Source organism: Podarcis bocagei, assembly GCF_964188305.1.
Source record: "Podarcis bocagei genome assembly, chromosome: 5".
Taxonomy (NCBI): Eukaryota; Metazoa; Chordata; class Lepidosauria; order Squamata; family Lacertidae; genus Podarcis; species Podarcis bocagei.
In genome coordinates, this window is record NC_138129.1 from 2,046,258 (window position 1) to 2,061,863 (window position 15,606).

Consider the following 15,606-nt stretch of genomic DNA (forward strand, 5'->3'; position numbering starts at 1 on the left):
TGCATCCTGAGTTTGAGTGTCTTCAAAGCCCAGGACACCATTGGTCAAGGCTGTTCTCCAACTGGAGCGCTCGCAGGCCAGTGTTTCCCAATTGTTGGTGTTTATACTACATTTTTTAAGATTTGCCTTGAGATAGTTTTTAAACCTCTTTTGTTGACCACCGGCATTACGCTTTCCATTTTTAAGTTCGGAATAGAGTAGTTGCTTTGGAAGATGATCATCAGGCATCCGCACAACATGAACGGTCCAACGAAGTTCATGTTGAAGAATCATTGCTTCCCCACTGGTGATCTTTGCTTCTTCCAGTACACTGATATTGGTTTGCCTGTCTTCCCAAGTGATGTGTAAAACTTTTTGGAGACACTGTTGAGGGAATCTTTCAAGGAGTTGGAGATGGCATTTATAAGTAGTCCGTGTTTCACAAGCAAGTAAGGAACTGCCTCGTTCCTTGAGTCTGAATCTGTATCCACCGCCCATGTCCCTGTTCATGACTTTTTTGTTATTGTTCTAGGACCTTTCATGGTATTGATGTCAACTCACCAGTTAGTAGTTCCCTGAGTCTTCTTTTTTTGCCTTTTTGAAGATGGGGAGAACATTTGCCTGCCTCCAGTCTGTAGGGACCTCATCTGTTCTCCAAGAATTCTCAGAGACGATAGACAAAGGCTCTGAGATTACACTCAAAAGCTCCTTTAGTACCCTTGGATGCAGCTCATCAGGCCCTGGAGTTTTGAATTCATTTAAAGTAGCTAGATGTTCCCTCACCACCTCTTTTCCTATCCTGGGCTGCAGCTCCCTCCTTACATCATTTATTTGGTTCTCACCAGGTTGAACATCACCTTCCTTTTGGGTAAAAACAGAGGTAAAGTAAAAGTTGAGCCGTTCCGCTTTCTGCCTGTCACCCAATAGCATTTCTCCATCTTCTCCACACAGAGGACCTACTGTTCTTCCTCTCGCTTCAGAAGTAGCTGGAGTAACCTTTTTTATTACTTGACCAACCATGAAGTCTCTCTCTCTCTCTTACACATACACACACACACACACACACACACACACACACACACACACACACGGACCTTAGCGTTAATGGAAGGTAATTACTTTGGCCACCTCATGAGAAGAGAGGACTCCCTAGAAAAGACCCTGATTCTGGGAAAGATGGAGGGCACAAGGAGAAGGGGACGACAGAGGAAGAGATGGTTGGACAGTGTTCTCGAATTACCAGCATGAGTTTGACCAAACTGTGGGAGGCAGTGGAAGACAGGAGGGCCTCGTGTGTTCTGGTCCATGGGGTCACAAAGAGGCGGACACGACTATACGACTCAACAACAACAACAATTAATAAACAACAAAAATAATTCTATCGCTTCTGAGAAAGCAAAGTCTGGCTCCTCTGGAATCCAATAAATTACGTTACAGGTGCAAAGGTGGGAATCTTATCTCTGTGCAAAGCAGGGGAGAGAGTCAGGTCAGGGGTGTGCAGGACCCTTGGCTGTCACCACCTGGCTCACTACTTTGGGATGGAGGAACATCTTCCATTTGCAACTTGAGCCAGTTCAGAGAGAAGCAGCACTTCAATGAGAGAGGAAGACACCAAAAAGGGATTTTGGAGAGGAAGGAGGGTCTCTGCCACCAGAGCTCCACCATGGGTGTAGCCAAGGGTGCGCAGGTGGGCAGTTGCCCCCCACAAATAAATACAAATCAATGCAAAATAACCAACTGAAGTTCTACAAACACCTAACATAAATCCTGGCTATGCCCATGGGCTCCACCATCCCTTTCTCTCTGCTGATAGTACAGCTGGGAACCCAATGGAAGGGCATCCTACTTTGCCCAATCTAAGCCAAGAAGCCCCTTCTTCCTTGGGGAAGGCGGTGTCATTTCAAGCAACCCATCTTCTGTGGAAATGTTATCTACATCTTTGCAGCTGTTGGGATGGTTTGTTACAAAACCTTGTGGGCCACAGGGTGTGGGGAGAGGTGCCAACTCTGTCCTGCCCAGCACTTTCGCCATCTTCCTGGGCCGGCTGTGACTCTGCATTTCTGGGCAATATAAGGGAGCAGGCTGGCTGGGCAGGGGACACCCCACTTAGCCTGACCCACCATGAAGTCTGGTGCCCTCGTGCTCCTTGTGGGGCTGCTCACCCTCTGGATTGAGCCAACATCCACCTCTGATGAGCAACGTCTAGGTAAGAAATTGCTTCTCCTCTCCCCTGCCAGATCCATGCGTGAAAACATTTCTCTGGATATCATATTTTGTTGTTCAGAAAAGTGCAGGCAACCAAATGCTACAAGAAGCTGGGGAAGCTCAGGGGAACAGCACATGAATTTCATGCAGAAGATGCCCAGTTAATCCCCACTGGCATTTCCAGGTCAGGCTGGGAGAGAAAGTTCCCAAAGAGCCTCTGCCAGTCAGTTTGCAGAATATGAGTTGGAGATGCCTTCTGATGACTTTATTGAGTTTTCATCCTGATTCTGGAAACTGCAGGAGAGGAAAGGGCACATGTGCTCAGATCCTGCTTGTGGGAATCTCATTGAGGCCACTGTGAAAATAATAATAATAATAATAATAATAATAATAATAATAATAATAATAATAATAATAATAATTTATTTATATCCCGCCCAGCCACTGGTTTCCCCAGCCACTCTGGGCGGCTTCCAACACAATATTAAAATACAGTAATGCATCAAACATTAAAAGCTTCCCTAAACAGGGCTGCCTTTAGATGTCTTCTAAAAGTCTTGTAGTTGTTTTTCTCTTTGGCATCTGGTGGGAGGGTGTTCCACAGGGCAGGTGCCACTACCGAGAAGGCCCTCTGCCTGGTTCCCTGTAACTTGGCTTCTCTTAGACAGGGAACCACCAGAAGGCCCTCAGAACTGGACCTCAATGTCCAGGCTGAACAATGGGGGTGGAGACGCTCCTTCAGGTATACTGGGCTGAGGCTGTTTAGGGCTTTAAAGGTCAGCACCAACACTTTGAATTGTGTTTGGAAACGTCCTGGGAGCCAATGCAGATCTCTCAGGACCGGTGTTATGTGGTCTTGACGGCCGCTCCCAGTCACCAGTCTAGCTGCCGCATTCTGGATTAGTTGTAGTTTCCGAGTCACCTTCAAAGGTAGCCCCACGTAGAGCACATTGCAGTAGTCCAAGCGGGAGATAACCAGAGTATGCACCACTCTGGCAAGACAGTCAACGGGCAGGGAGGGTCTTAGCCTGCATCCTAGATGGAGCTGGTAAGCAGCTGCCCTGGACACAGAATTGACCTGCACCTCCATGGACATCTGTGAGTCCAAATGACTCCCAGGCTGCGCACCTGGTCCTTCAGGGGCACAGTTACCCCATTCAGGACCAGGGAGTCCTCCACACCTGCCCGCCTTTCCCCCCAAAACGGTACTCCTGTCTTGTCAGGATTCAACCTCAATCCATTAGCCACCATCCATCCTCCAACTGCCTCCAGACACTCACGCAGGACCTTCACCGCCTTCACTGGTTCTGATTTGAAAGAGAGGTAGAAGAGGATGCTGGACCAGGTTGTCCATTGGCCTGATCCAGCAGGTTCTTCTGATGTTCTTATGGGGTGGGTGGGTGATCAGGAAAAGCCAGAGGTCCTGGTCTTGAGAAGGGTGAGGGAGCAGAGCCCATTATGGAGGGACTTAGCAGGTCCACCCATTGGCTTTCCTGGACAAAGGTAAAGCTGGACACTTGCCTCTGCAGGTAGGGCAGAAGGAAAAGACCTCACAAAATACTATCATTGCTGAATTGGAAGAGTGCCCAAAGGCTCATGTAGTCCAACCCTCAATCTCCCCCTTACCATCTCTTTTTTTTTCAGTGCACCCTGGTGATTGCCCCCCTGTGCTACAGGTATCAGTCTTTGCCCGCTGCAAGGACACCTGCCAAGATGATCAAGACTGTCTCTTCACCCAGAAGTGCTGCTCCACTGGGTGCGGCATAGGCTGCGTAGACTCAGGTACTGGCAAAATCCCTGACCCCTTTGCCCCCGTCCCCCCCACACCTCTCCTCTCAGGGCAACAGATGGGGGCAGCAGCCGCAATGCCAACCTAAGTGCTCTGGGGACTGAGAAGCTCCCCTCATGGACACCCATCTGTTCTGCCTCCAACAGATCTGAGCTACAAGTGCTTCTTCCCGTCCGAATATGGAGCATGCAATGAATCCATCTCCCGTTACTACTACGACCCATTGGAGGACCAGTGCCTCCAATTCAACTACAGTGGCTGTGGGGGCAACGACAACAACTTCGAGACAACAGAGGCCTGCGAGGAAACCTGCAGGAAAACCATCTCAGGTACCAAGTGTGGGACCCACCAGGCGGTCATTTTTCTGGCTTCATTGATTCTGCTTATATCCTACCTTTTCCTCTGTGGAGCTCAAGGTTGCATATGTGGTTCTTCCCCTTTCTCATTTAATCTCCACAACAACCCTGTGAGGGAGGCTAGGCTGAGAGGAAGCCACTGGCCCAAGGTCATCCAGTGAGCCTCATGGCCAAGTCAGGATTTGAACCCAGGTCACCCCCAGGTCTTAGTTCAACACTCTGACCACCAGGCAATGCACGAGAGCCCCTCTGGAAAGTCCAGTCCCACCACGGCAATAGGGCAAGTGGAAGAAGCTGGCCAGAAGGGGTCCAGGATTAGGTATTCTGCTCTTTTCTTGACCATCTGTGCATCTTTGCTAAAGGCTTTATATGACATATGATGGAGGAGATGGAGCAACTCCACGAGGAGAAAAGGTTTGGGACCTTCATGGCCAGAGACTGGATATACTCCTGAATACCAGCTGCTCCACTGGTCACAGGAGAGGGCTGCTCTTCTGCTCAGATCCTGGCCTGATCCAGCAGGCTTCTCTTCTGTTCTTCTTAATATTATTACTTTGTGCCATATTCTTTGTACGGATGTTTGTGAATGTAGTGTTTTGAAATCACAGGATAAGAGATGGTATCCGAAATAGGATGCTAAATCTTTGGATTCAAAATCCAATGGTGGGGAGCCTTGTAGGAATGCAGGTTGCCTTAGAAATTCTGACACCCCGATTCCAAATTTATTCTCAGAATAGGACATGACAATTTGGCAGCTGCAGCGTATTTGACACATTGCCTTGCAAATCCCCAGAATAAGGAGGATTTGTACATTACCTTCACATTTAGTAATAAGAAAAACGGCCTTTGCAATAGGCTGACTCCTATCCTGTACCCAAAACGGTGTCAGTGTATATATCCATTTCCTGATCTGCATCATTCTGTTTTGAAGATGAGGTTTAGGGCAATTGGTGTTGTCAGGGGTTCAGGGGCAGAGGCACATGGGAGGCAGGAGAGGGAGGACCATTGGGCAGAGTCCGAGGACAGCGAGGAGGAGGAGGACTGTGGCCCAAGGGACTCCATGAGCTTTTCCAGCGAATCAGGGGATTCCCAGGAGGGGGCGCCTGTAGCCAGGGGGAGAGGAGCCCCAGGGGGGACTCATCAGGGGGAAAGAGCCAACAGGGAATCCCGAAGCAGCAGCTGGAGATCAAAGCCGGCTTCACCTCCAGAGCGTAGCGAGGGGGGGGGAGAGTTCCAGTGTGTCAGGAGAAGCAGCTCCGTTGGCTGGAACGGAGGAGAGGTCAGAACAAGCCACTCTTCCGGAAGGGGAGGGGAGCAGTGAGAGGAGTGACGTAACCATCAGGAGAAGGGTTGGAAACTGGGCGCGCGCGCCAAGTTCAAATGTGCAAGTGCGCGGGGAAACGGAGAGCCCGGGGGAGGAGCCAGGTCCCAAAGCCCGCAGGAGGGAGGGAGAGCCATCGGGAGATTCAGCGTCAGAGGAATCTAGGAGGGGCGGAACTCCAGCGGGCAGAAAGACCCTGCGGAAAAGGAAAGACAGGAGGAGGTGGGGCAAAGCCAGCATCTTAAGCTGGTGTAGGGGGGGCACCGACTCAGAAGGGACTTCTACGGTCTAAGCTAACAGACGTACGGCTGCGCGCCGCTACTGTGGAACAACTAATGGACTTCAATAAAGACCTTTGTATATAAAGAGAAACTGGCGTTGGTCCTTTGTGAGCTGGGACCTGAGGCAGCCGTGACAGGTGTGTTTTTGCTGACCTCGGAAGGAGGGTTTGGAGTCAGAGCCTTTGGGAAAGGGCTGAGAGGCAAGAGGGCTGCAAAGATTTGAACCAGCAGCCACAAGCAGGTCCCCAAGTTCAGTTCCTGAGCTGGACTGGACCAAATAGCACAGAATTCCTCTCTGCCTGGAAGGAGAAGGGTCTGTGATTCCTTCCCCCTTTATGAAGGGCTCTGCACTATTCCTATGAATGCAAGAACATGAAGTTGGAATTAAAAACTCTAGCGCCTTTCCTGCCGTAAAAATGTTGCAGATATTAAATATTGCACAGTTTGAAGAGACTGAAAGCATTAGAAGAAATTCCTTCAGAAATGAAACATTGTCTAGGCCCATAGAAATATTATTCAAACTTTATTTGCAGAACTTTCTTTGAAACAGAATCATATCTGCACAATGTCTTGCACAGGTTAAGCATCTTACAAAACTAAGCCTTACAAGGAGCGGATTAAGGAGCTGGGTATGTTTAGCCTGGAAAAGAGGAGACTGAGAGAAGATAGGATTAAATTTTATTATTACAGACTCGAACCAAAGTCTTTAAGTTACATTGAAATATACTTGGAGCTGCGTAGTGATTTCATGCTCTTTATTGCAGGCCGAAAAACAGTGAATGAATTTCCCCCAAACCTCAGGCTTTATATACATTATTTACACAATGTGTCCCATCTGATTGGTTAATTATGTTTCTCTCCTGGAGCCTGATTGGACTGCTGCTGCTGCTGCAGGCCAATCAGTTGTTGTATCCTAGTATCTTTCCAGCCTAATAGGCTGATTAACTTCCTCCTGGGGTCTGATTGGGCGGCTCCTGCAGGCCAGTGAGGTTGTTGCATTCTAGGATCCTACCTGCCTATTGCTCTAGGATCCAGACTTAGTACATAACATACAAGAAAGGGATTTCCAACTAAGCAACAGGAAGAACTTTCTGACATTAAGAGCTGTTTGTCAGTGGAGCCGTCTCCCTTGGGAGGTTGTGGACTTTCCTTCCTTGGAGGTTTAAAAGCAGAGTTTGGCTGTCTGTCTGTGAGGAATGTGATTCCTGGATTGCAGGGGGTTGAGCTAGATGACCCCTGAGGGTCCCTTTCAACTCTACAATTGTATGATTCTGTCAGTACTTCTGCCTGCCCTAAGGGCCAAATGCTCAATCACTTGGCTGCCTCCCTTTCCCCCTTGTGACTCTTTCTCTTTTCTTGTTTTGCTGCTATATTCTCGGCTGGTGTCTTTGTTTGACAATCCAAGTGATCCCAGAAGATCCTCCTGCAGCACTTCCCACTGAAAACCCCATTGAGGAGGACCGAGTTCCTGAACCTGATTACCATGACTGAGAAGTTCCCAGCCTCAGGAACAGACATCAGTATGTGGCCATGCTCCCTCCTTCCATCTCTGGAGAAGCTGCTGGAATCCTCTACCCTCAAATAAAACATGAGTTTACTTGCATCTGCTGAGTCTGGCTTTTGTGCTGCATGAGATCAGGTGTCAAGAGGAGCCCCACATCCACTGCTGCCCCAGAGGGGGAAAACATCTCTCAAAGCCCCTGAGCTGCTGCGCTGCTGAGATTTGAGCCTGGGGCGTGGAAGGGAATTATTATTATTATTATTATTATTATTATTATTATTATTATTATTATTATTATTATTATTATTTTATTATAAGGCGGCCCTATTCAGGGAAGCTTTTAATGTATGATATTTTAGTGTTTTTAGGTTTCTGTGGAAGCCGCCCAGAGTGGCTGGGGAAACCCAGCCAGATGGGTGGGGTACAAATAATAAATTATTATTATTATTATTATTATTATTATTATTATTATTATTATTATTATTATTATATCCCGCCCTCCCCAGCCGAAGCCGGGCTCAGAGCGACTAACAACAATAAAAGTAACACAACATTCTAAAATCAATTCATTTTAAAATCATTTCAAAATCAAATTAATGGGCTAGAGTTCTGTGAGGATTACCAAAGGAGAGGGTCAGACTGTGCGTTGGCCAAAGGCCTGGTGGAAAAGCTCCGTCTTGCAGTCCCTGCGAAAAGATGTCAAGTCCCACAGGGCCCTGGTCTCTGGTGACAGAGATCTCCAAGATGTTTTTGTTTGAAGACTGTAAGGTCCTCTGCGGGACATACCAGGAGAGGCGGTCCCGTAGGTACAAGGGTCCTAGGCCGTATAGGGCTTTAAAGGTTAAAACAAGCACCTTAAACCTGATCCTGTACTCCACCAGTGTAGCTGGTAAAGCACTGGATAAATGTGATCCCACGGCAAGGACCCCATAAGGAGCCTCGCCATGGAATTCTGCATCCACTGGAGTTTCTGGGTCAGTCCCAAGGGCACAACCACATACCTGAGCTTTAGGTTTGCACGCTTAAACTGGATGAATTGGCTCTGTGAGCTTAGCACAAGGACTCCACTTTAAAATAGAATCAGATTTTTGCAGTTTGAGAAGTAACAGGGAAAGGCATTGAATAATGATGGATGGGTGAAGGAAAATGGGAGTATGTGCAAACACCCCACAGTCAAATCAGGACAGATCTTCCTTGTCTTATGATTCCGACCAGAGGTGGGTGTCAGCTCAGCCCAGAGGGCGAGGGGCCCCAGAAGGAGCACAAGGGTGTTGGGTAAAAGCAGCAATGCAAAAGCCAGCTGCAAGTGGCTGGAATGCAAAACAGGATGTTGATGTCTGCAACTGTACTAGTGGAGAAAGGGGGCAGTCCTTTCTCTGTACTGAGCACCGGATGTTAGCTCAGAGTGTCATCTGACCTGTACTGGAAGTACAGGGGCGGAGTTGTGACTCTTCTGCTGGAGTCTGGAAGGTGCAGTCACGTTTCTATGTACTGCTGAAATGACAGGAATAAAAGACATGTAAATAGGCTCCTGTCTGTCTCATTTCCCATCCCTGGGGGGGGGGAAAGTAGCAGCGGGTATGTTCTTCTCTGACGGGGAAAATCGCCGATTTACGACCTTGCCTGCCGGGAGACGCAGACGGAAAGGTCATCAAGTATCTCACTCAGTTTGCCCGGGGGAGGCCAGTTTACCTCTGACTGCGAGCTGAGATACTGACATATGGCAGCATTCGGATGGTTGCGATTCATCGAACATCTGCATGAGAGGCTGGTGAATTGTCCTCCTCTGCTCCAAGGGAGAAGATAAATGTCTGAGAGCAGCCAGAAGCTGAACAGACGGCTGGACCCAGAGGAAGGTGTTTTCCAAGCAACGGACCTCAAGGTATGCTGCATTGCGGGCTAAAAGAGTGAACGCAGAATGATTTATTCTCTGGTTCACGGGGGAGCTGCATTTTGGAAAAATACAGCTCCGGAAAGAGAGGCCTGCAGCTTGGCAGCTCAGGCTGCATTCCAGAAATTTTTGTGGTTGATAAGCTGTCCTGTTGGAATGCACTGTTGCTAAGTAACAGTTGTGGAAAGTTACTGGCAGAAAAGCTGGACTGTGAGGCTGGAAAAAGCAAAACAAAACCACGGAGTGTTTTGGCTACAAATTTACGAGCTCTTGGAAGGGACTTTCCATAGCAGCCAGCGTTTAGCTGCCAGGTGCCAAGAACGTAAACAACTTGCAGTTTGCCTGCTAGAAAAGGCAGGAAACAACTGTTGGATTTTACAGCTTGCTTGAGAGTGTGAGCTGAAGGCTTGGCTTCAAAAATGGATGCCAAGAAGGCAGGGGGCCTGCCTTATCCACCCCCCCCCCCTGACTAATGACAATTATTCATCTTGGTCTGTAAAGATGAAGGCCCTGCTGCAGAATCAGAGGCTCTTTGAGGTAATTGAAAACCCCATCCCTGCAGCACCAACCAGAGGTTGGGAATCACAGAACGTGAGGGCCAGGACTGCTATAATTCTGTGTGTCTCAGATTCCCAATTGGTGCATATTCAGGATTTAGAACATGCGAAAGAGGTTTGGGATACACTACGTAGAACACATCAGAGAGATGCTGGTTCTTCAGCGTTGCTGTATTTTGAGAAGTTGACCAATCTGAGACTAGCGCCTGATGGAGATGTCCAAGCGCACCTGACAGAAATGAAGTTTCTGCGTCAACAGATGGTGGAACGCAATTTCAATCTACAGGAGGAAGTGTTTTGCTTCATGATGATAAACAGCCTTAATAAGACTTACAAAACAGTTGCCAGTCAGCTTGGTTCCCTACCTGCGGCGGACCTGACCGCGGAGAGGGTGTGTGCGGTGGTCCTTAATGAACACGACAGACTTGCTGCACTGGAAGTGAAGGACAGGGGGAGGGAAGAACAGAGTTCTAATTTCCCCGCTACTGGTGCTACTGGAGAGCATGCTACAGCATTGAGCGCTGTCCGATGTTACAATTGTGGACAGACTGGGCATCTACAGCGAAACTGTAGGAAGCCACGCCAGTCAAAAGGAGCCAAGAACAGCTCTGCGAAGCCTGAGGCGTCAGGCAAAAGCCGTACCAAGTGTCAGGTGAAACCTGCAAAGGCTATGATGGCGAAAGGAACCACGCCAGATGTTGGGAACGCCTTTATAATCGACACTGGTTGTACAAAACACATGTGCCCGCACAGAGAACTGTTTTCGACGTTGAAGAAGCAAAGCTTCACTGTGAAACAGGCCAACGGTCAAGAGTTGAAAGCGACCGGGATTGGGACTGTGTATCTTGAGAGTCTGAACTTGACTATAAACAATGTTTACCTGGTTCCAGAACTGAAGTTTAATCTGCTTAGTGTGTCGCAGATTGCAAAGAAAGGACTGAAACTGTCCTATGATGCTAAAAGCTGCAAGATCTACAAAGATGGAGAACTGTATCTTACTGCCAGAGAGAAAGATGGACTGTATTTGTTGACTTTTGATCAAAGTGATTACATGAAATGTAATTCTTCTGATTCTAACGAAATCTCTCTTGCAGGTGTGACCAACATGAGCACCAGGAAGGTGACCAAGAGGGTCGACAGAGCATTTCAGCGGGTGTATGCTTATGTGATTGGTCCTCTAGAACCATCTAGAGGCGGTGCAAAATATTACCTTGTGTGTGTGGATTGTTTCACTAACTATTCTTGGGTTTTTGTGATGGAAAAACCACAAGAAACCTTAGAAAGGTTTCAGGAGTTTTGTGACAAGGTTAAAAATATGCATGATGCTAACATTGATTGTCTCTTCACAGATGACAAACAAGTATTTCTGTTACAGAAGTTTCAGAAGTTCCTGGATGGAAAAGGGATAGACCACAAAATTGCTGTTTCGGCCGAAGCGTGGAACAGAGGGGTCTGTGTGAGGGTGAACAAAGAATTGCAAAAGGGGATGCATGCGCAATTGCTGAGTTCACATTTGCCACATGAATATTGGGCCGAGTCGCTAGCGTCCTATCTTCACGTGTGGGTGAGAAAAGTCTCAACAGAGTTGGGATGTTCTCCTTTTGAGAAGCTGTTCCATAGAAAACCTTCTGTTGCCTATTTTAAGGTTTTCGGGTCTCATGTGAGAACAGAAGCTCCAAGTGGAGTAAAGAATGCCAGAGGCATTTTGTGGGATATGAAAAGGGTCTCTACAGAGTAATTTTGTCTGAATCTGGTCAGGTGATACTCACAAAGTTTCTGGAAAGTGCTCCAGAAAAGGAGCGGGTAGTTGTACACACATTTCCCACAGATGACAATTCAGATGATGACGATTTCACAGATTACAGTGGTACTGATGATGACAGTGATAGCTCAGAGAGTTCAGTTGTAACAGTCATTGAGAGGAAACCTCAGATAATGGCTAGACCTTCACAAGTGAAGGATAAACCACTGTTTGCCATTGCTACTGGTTCTCAACAAAGTCCAGAGGATGAACCAGTGAGCACAGAGGATCAGCACCTCATACGCAGGCCTGAGAGAGTTACAAAGGGTGTACCACCAAAGAGGTACTCAAAAGAGTTTGCTAACTTAGCTGTTGCATGTGTTGCTATTGTTAACAACTCAAAGCAGGTTAAAGCAGTGTCTAAGTCAGAGACAAAGACACAACAGAGAGCCCCTAGCCAAGGTAATGCAGAAGCACTCATTCCTTGGAAACCAGACAACCAGAGAGGTACGCTGGTGAAACCAGTGGTGGGGAGTTCCAAGGGTGGAACTGAAACAACAGGGGACTGTTATATGTATAACAACTGTTTGTTCTCTTCTCTGGATCATGTTTTGCCTATTGATGCTTTTGGGGGAGATTGTTGGGTAAAAGCAGCAATGCAAAAGCCAGCTGCAAGTGGCTGGAATGCAAAACAGGATGTTGATGTCTGCAACTGTACTAGTGGAGAAAGGGGGCAGTCCTTTCTCTGTACTGAGCACCGGATGTTAGCTCAGAGTGTCATCTGACCTGTACTGGAAGTACAGGGGCGGAGTTGTGACTCTTCTGCTGGAGTCTGGAAGGTACAGTCACGTTTCTATGTACTGCTGAAATGACAGGAATAAAAGACATGTAAATAGGCTCCTGTCTGTCTCATTTCCCCTCCCTGGGGGGGGGGGGAAGCAGGGAGAGAGAAGTAGCAGAGGGTGTGTTCTTCTCTGACGGGGAGAATCGCCGATTTACGACCTTGCCTGCCGGGAGACGCAGACGGAAAGGTCATCAAGTATCTCACTCAGTTTGCCCGGGGGAGGCCAGTTTACCTCTGACTGCGAGCTGAGATACTGACAAAGGGCCCCAGACTTTGTGGGTCAGGCTAAGCGGAGTGTTCACTGTCCAGCCAGTCTGCTGCCTTGCATTGTCCAGGATTGCTGAATCACAGCCGGCCCAGGAAGATGGCAAAAGTGCTGGGCAGGACAGAGGGGAGCCTCTCCCCACACCCTGCGGCCCACAAGGTTTTATAACAAACCATCCCAACAGCTGCAAAGATGTAGATAACATTTCCACAGAAGATGGATTGCTTGAAATGACACCGCCCTCCCCAAGGAAGAAGGGGCTTCTTGGCTTAGGTTCTGCAAGCCAGGATGCCTTTCCATGGGGTCCCCAGCTGTACCATCAGCAAAGAGAAAGGGATGGTGGAGCCCATGGGCGGAGCCTGTGTACCTCTGAAGTGGCTGGACCAGGGGAAATTGAAGTTGCTTGAAATGACACACCCTCCCCAAGGAAGAAGGGGCTTCTTGGCTTAGGTTCTGCAAGCCAGGATGCCTTTCCCTGAGGTTCCCAGCTGTACCATCGGTAGAGAGAAAGGGGTGGTGGTGCTCTGGTTGGAGAGACCCTCCTTCCTCCACAAACCCCTTTCTGGGTCTCCCTCTCTGGGGTCTGTGAGACTCAGACCTGGCTGGACCAAGGCATGTTGTACTTGCCAGTGGAAGATGTTCCTCCATTCCAAAGGAGTGGGCCAAGGGAGCCAAGGATCCTGCCCACCCCCGACCTGGCCCTCTCCAGTGCTTTACCCAGAGGCAGCCTCTCCACCCTGGCATCTGCAGGGGTGCCAAGTGGAATGGGCTCTGCCCTGCATGATCCATCACGTGGCACGGGGCATGCACACCATCTGAATGCCAATGCCCATCGACTGCGGAGGGGGGCATTCAAATATTTGGCTCCTATATCCATCATTAACATGATTTATTTGATCGCAGGGAAGTCAGACTTTCCTTTATCAATTACATTCTCATACATGTTTATTAATTACATTCTCTTAACTCTAAGGTCCCAGTGTGTTGTTTGTGTAGTGTGTGTGTGTGTGTGTGTGTGTGTGTGTGTGTGTGTGTGTGAGAGAGAGAGAGAGAGAGAGAGAGAGAGAGAGAGAGAGAGAGAGAATGAAATGAATCTGGAGAAAGTTCATGCAGCTCTTACCAGTAGAAAGTTTTTCCAGTGTTTAGTTGGAATCCGGTCCTATCTTCTGAAGCAGCAAAATGCAATTTCCTTGCATATATTCTTAGCCTTATATTCTGAGCTTTCACATGATTTGTATGTCTCTCGGGGCACGTTCTTTGGGTTGCTATAGCAGGTTCCCCCCTGGTGGTGGATTGTTGAAAAACAATATGAAGCTGGATGGGGAGCGTGCTGTGTGTGCTCCAAATTTGGAACTGATTTTTGTATTTAGTATTTAGTATTTAGGAATGCAGGAGGAAGAGAGCACAAGCACTGGAGAAATAATAATAAATAACTCTTTCATTGTGAGCTCCTTTGGGGATAAGAAAAGTGGCCAATACCTCTTTCGACAGCAGTGGTTCCCAAAGCGTACCTGAATGTAATGGGTTTAGGGGTTGCTCATGCGTAAGTTGCCGCCACTCCTGGCTAGGTTACCTGGTTGAACCCTTTCTGACTGAACAGCCTCTAGCATCGTGACTGTCTCAGTCACTGGCAGAATCCGTCAGTGGGCATTTCTTCAACTTCTTCCAGCACAAAAGTTCTTTGACGCCTAGTCTCCGCTTAGTCTCCCTGCGCGGAAGCCTTCTGCGCAGGGAGGGTGTCGGCAGTGGAGTACCCGTACTCTCTCCGCTGGTCTCCGGTGAGGAGTCTTGGAGCCTCCTCTCCGATTTCCCCATCTGCCCCCCTTCTCCACTGGTGTTACGTTGATTTCCTTCCCCAGCAAATGGGCTGCTCTTCTCCCTACTGGGACCCTCTCCGGCATCCCTCTGGAGCCTTCCCTCCGCCTCTAGCTCCGATGGCAGTTCCCTGACACTGAAGGAGCGTATCCACCTCCATTGTTCAGCCTGGACACTGAGGTCCAGCGCCGAGAACCTCCTGGCGGTTCTCTCATTGCGAGAAGCAAAGCTACAGGGAACCAGGCAGAGGGCCTTCTGGGTGGTGGCACCCGCCACGTGGAACACCCTCCCACTTTCTGGAGAAAGTTCATGCAGCTCTTACCAGTAGAAAGTTTTTCCAGTGTTTAGTTGGAATCTGGTCCTATCTTCTGAAGCAGCAAAAAGCAATTTCCTTGCATATATTCTAAGCCTTATATTCTGAGCTTTCACATGATTTGTATGTCTCTCGGGGCACGTTCTTGGGGTTGCTATAGCAGGGATCCGGTGGTGGATACTTGAATAACAATATGCAGCTGGATGGGGAGTGTGTTGTGTGTGCTCCAAATTTGGAAATGATTTTAGTATTTCTCCAAGAATGCAGGCGGAAGAGGGCACAAGGGCTGGAGAAATAATAAAGGGATGCTGCAGGAACTGCTGTCAAAGTCTTTAAATGGCTGCTGTGAGGCCGAGGTCACCTTCCTGGGCTTGGTGGCCTTGCATAAGCCAATAGGATAGCCAAGGCTGCTCCAAGTGTTTCTATATTTCATAGAATCATAGAGTTGGAATAGACCACAAGGGCCATCAAGTCCAACCCCCTGCCAAGCAGGAAACACCATCAGAGCACTCCTGGCATATGGTTGTCAAGCCTCTGCTTAAAGACCTCCAAAGTAGGAGACTCCACCACACTCCTTGGCAGCAAATTCCACTGTCAAAAAGCTCTTACTGTCAGGAAGTTCTTCCTAATGTTTAGGTGGAATCTTCTTTCTTGTAGTTTGGATCCATTGTTCCGTGTCCGCTTCTCTGGAGTAGCAGAAAACAACCTTTCTCCCTCCTCTATGTGACATCCTTTTATATATTTGAAC

General features: G+C 48.3%; 1 protein-coding gene across 1 annotated transcript; it reads left to right on the forward strand.

Moving 5' to 3' along the window:
• The first annotated feature begins 2,084 nt into the window (after nucleotides 1-2,084).
• LOC308588312 (kunitz-type serine protease inhibitor C6-like) lies at nucleotides 2,085-7,534 on the forward strand. The gene is made up of 4 exons (XM_081196786.1): nucleotides 2,085-2,185; nucleotides 3,829-3,966; nucleotides 4,120-4,302; nucleotides 7,337-7,534. Exons 1-4 carry the CDS (start codon nucleotides 2,101-2,103, stop codon nucleotides 7,420-7,422), a joined length of 492 nt encoding a protein of 163 aa, XP_081052912.1. The 5' UTR covers nucleotides 2,085-2,100; the 3' UTR covers nucleotides 7,423-7,534.
• Nucleotides 7,535-15,606: the final 8,072 nt, after the last annotated feature.

Coding starts and splice junctions, on each gene's coding strand:
- LOC308588312 (XM_081196786.1), top strand. CDS start 2,101: ATGAAGTCTGGTGCCCTCGTGCTCCTTGTGGGGCTGCTCACCCTCTGG. Junction 3,967..4,119: donor CATAGGCTGCGTAGACTCAG/GTACTGGCAAAA, acceptor TGCCTCCAACAG/ATCTGAGCTACAAGTGCTTC. Junction 4,303..7,336: donor CTGCAGGAAAACCATCTCAG/GTACCAAGTGTG, acceptor TGACAATCCAAG/TGATCCCAGAAGATCCTCCT.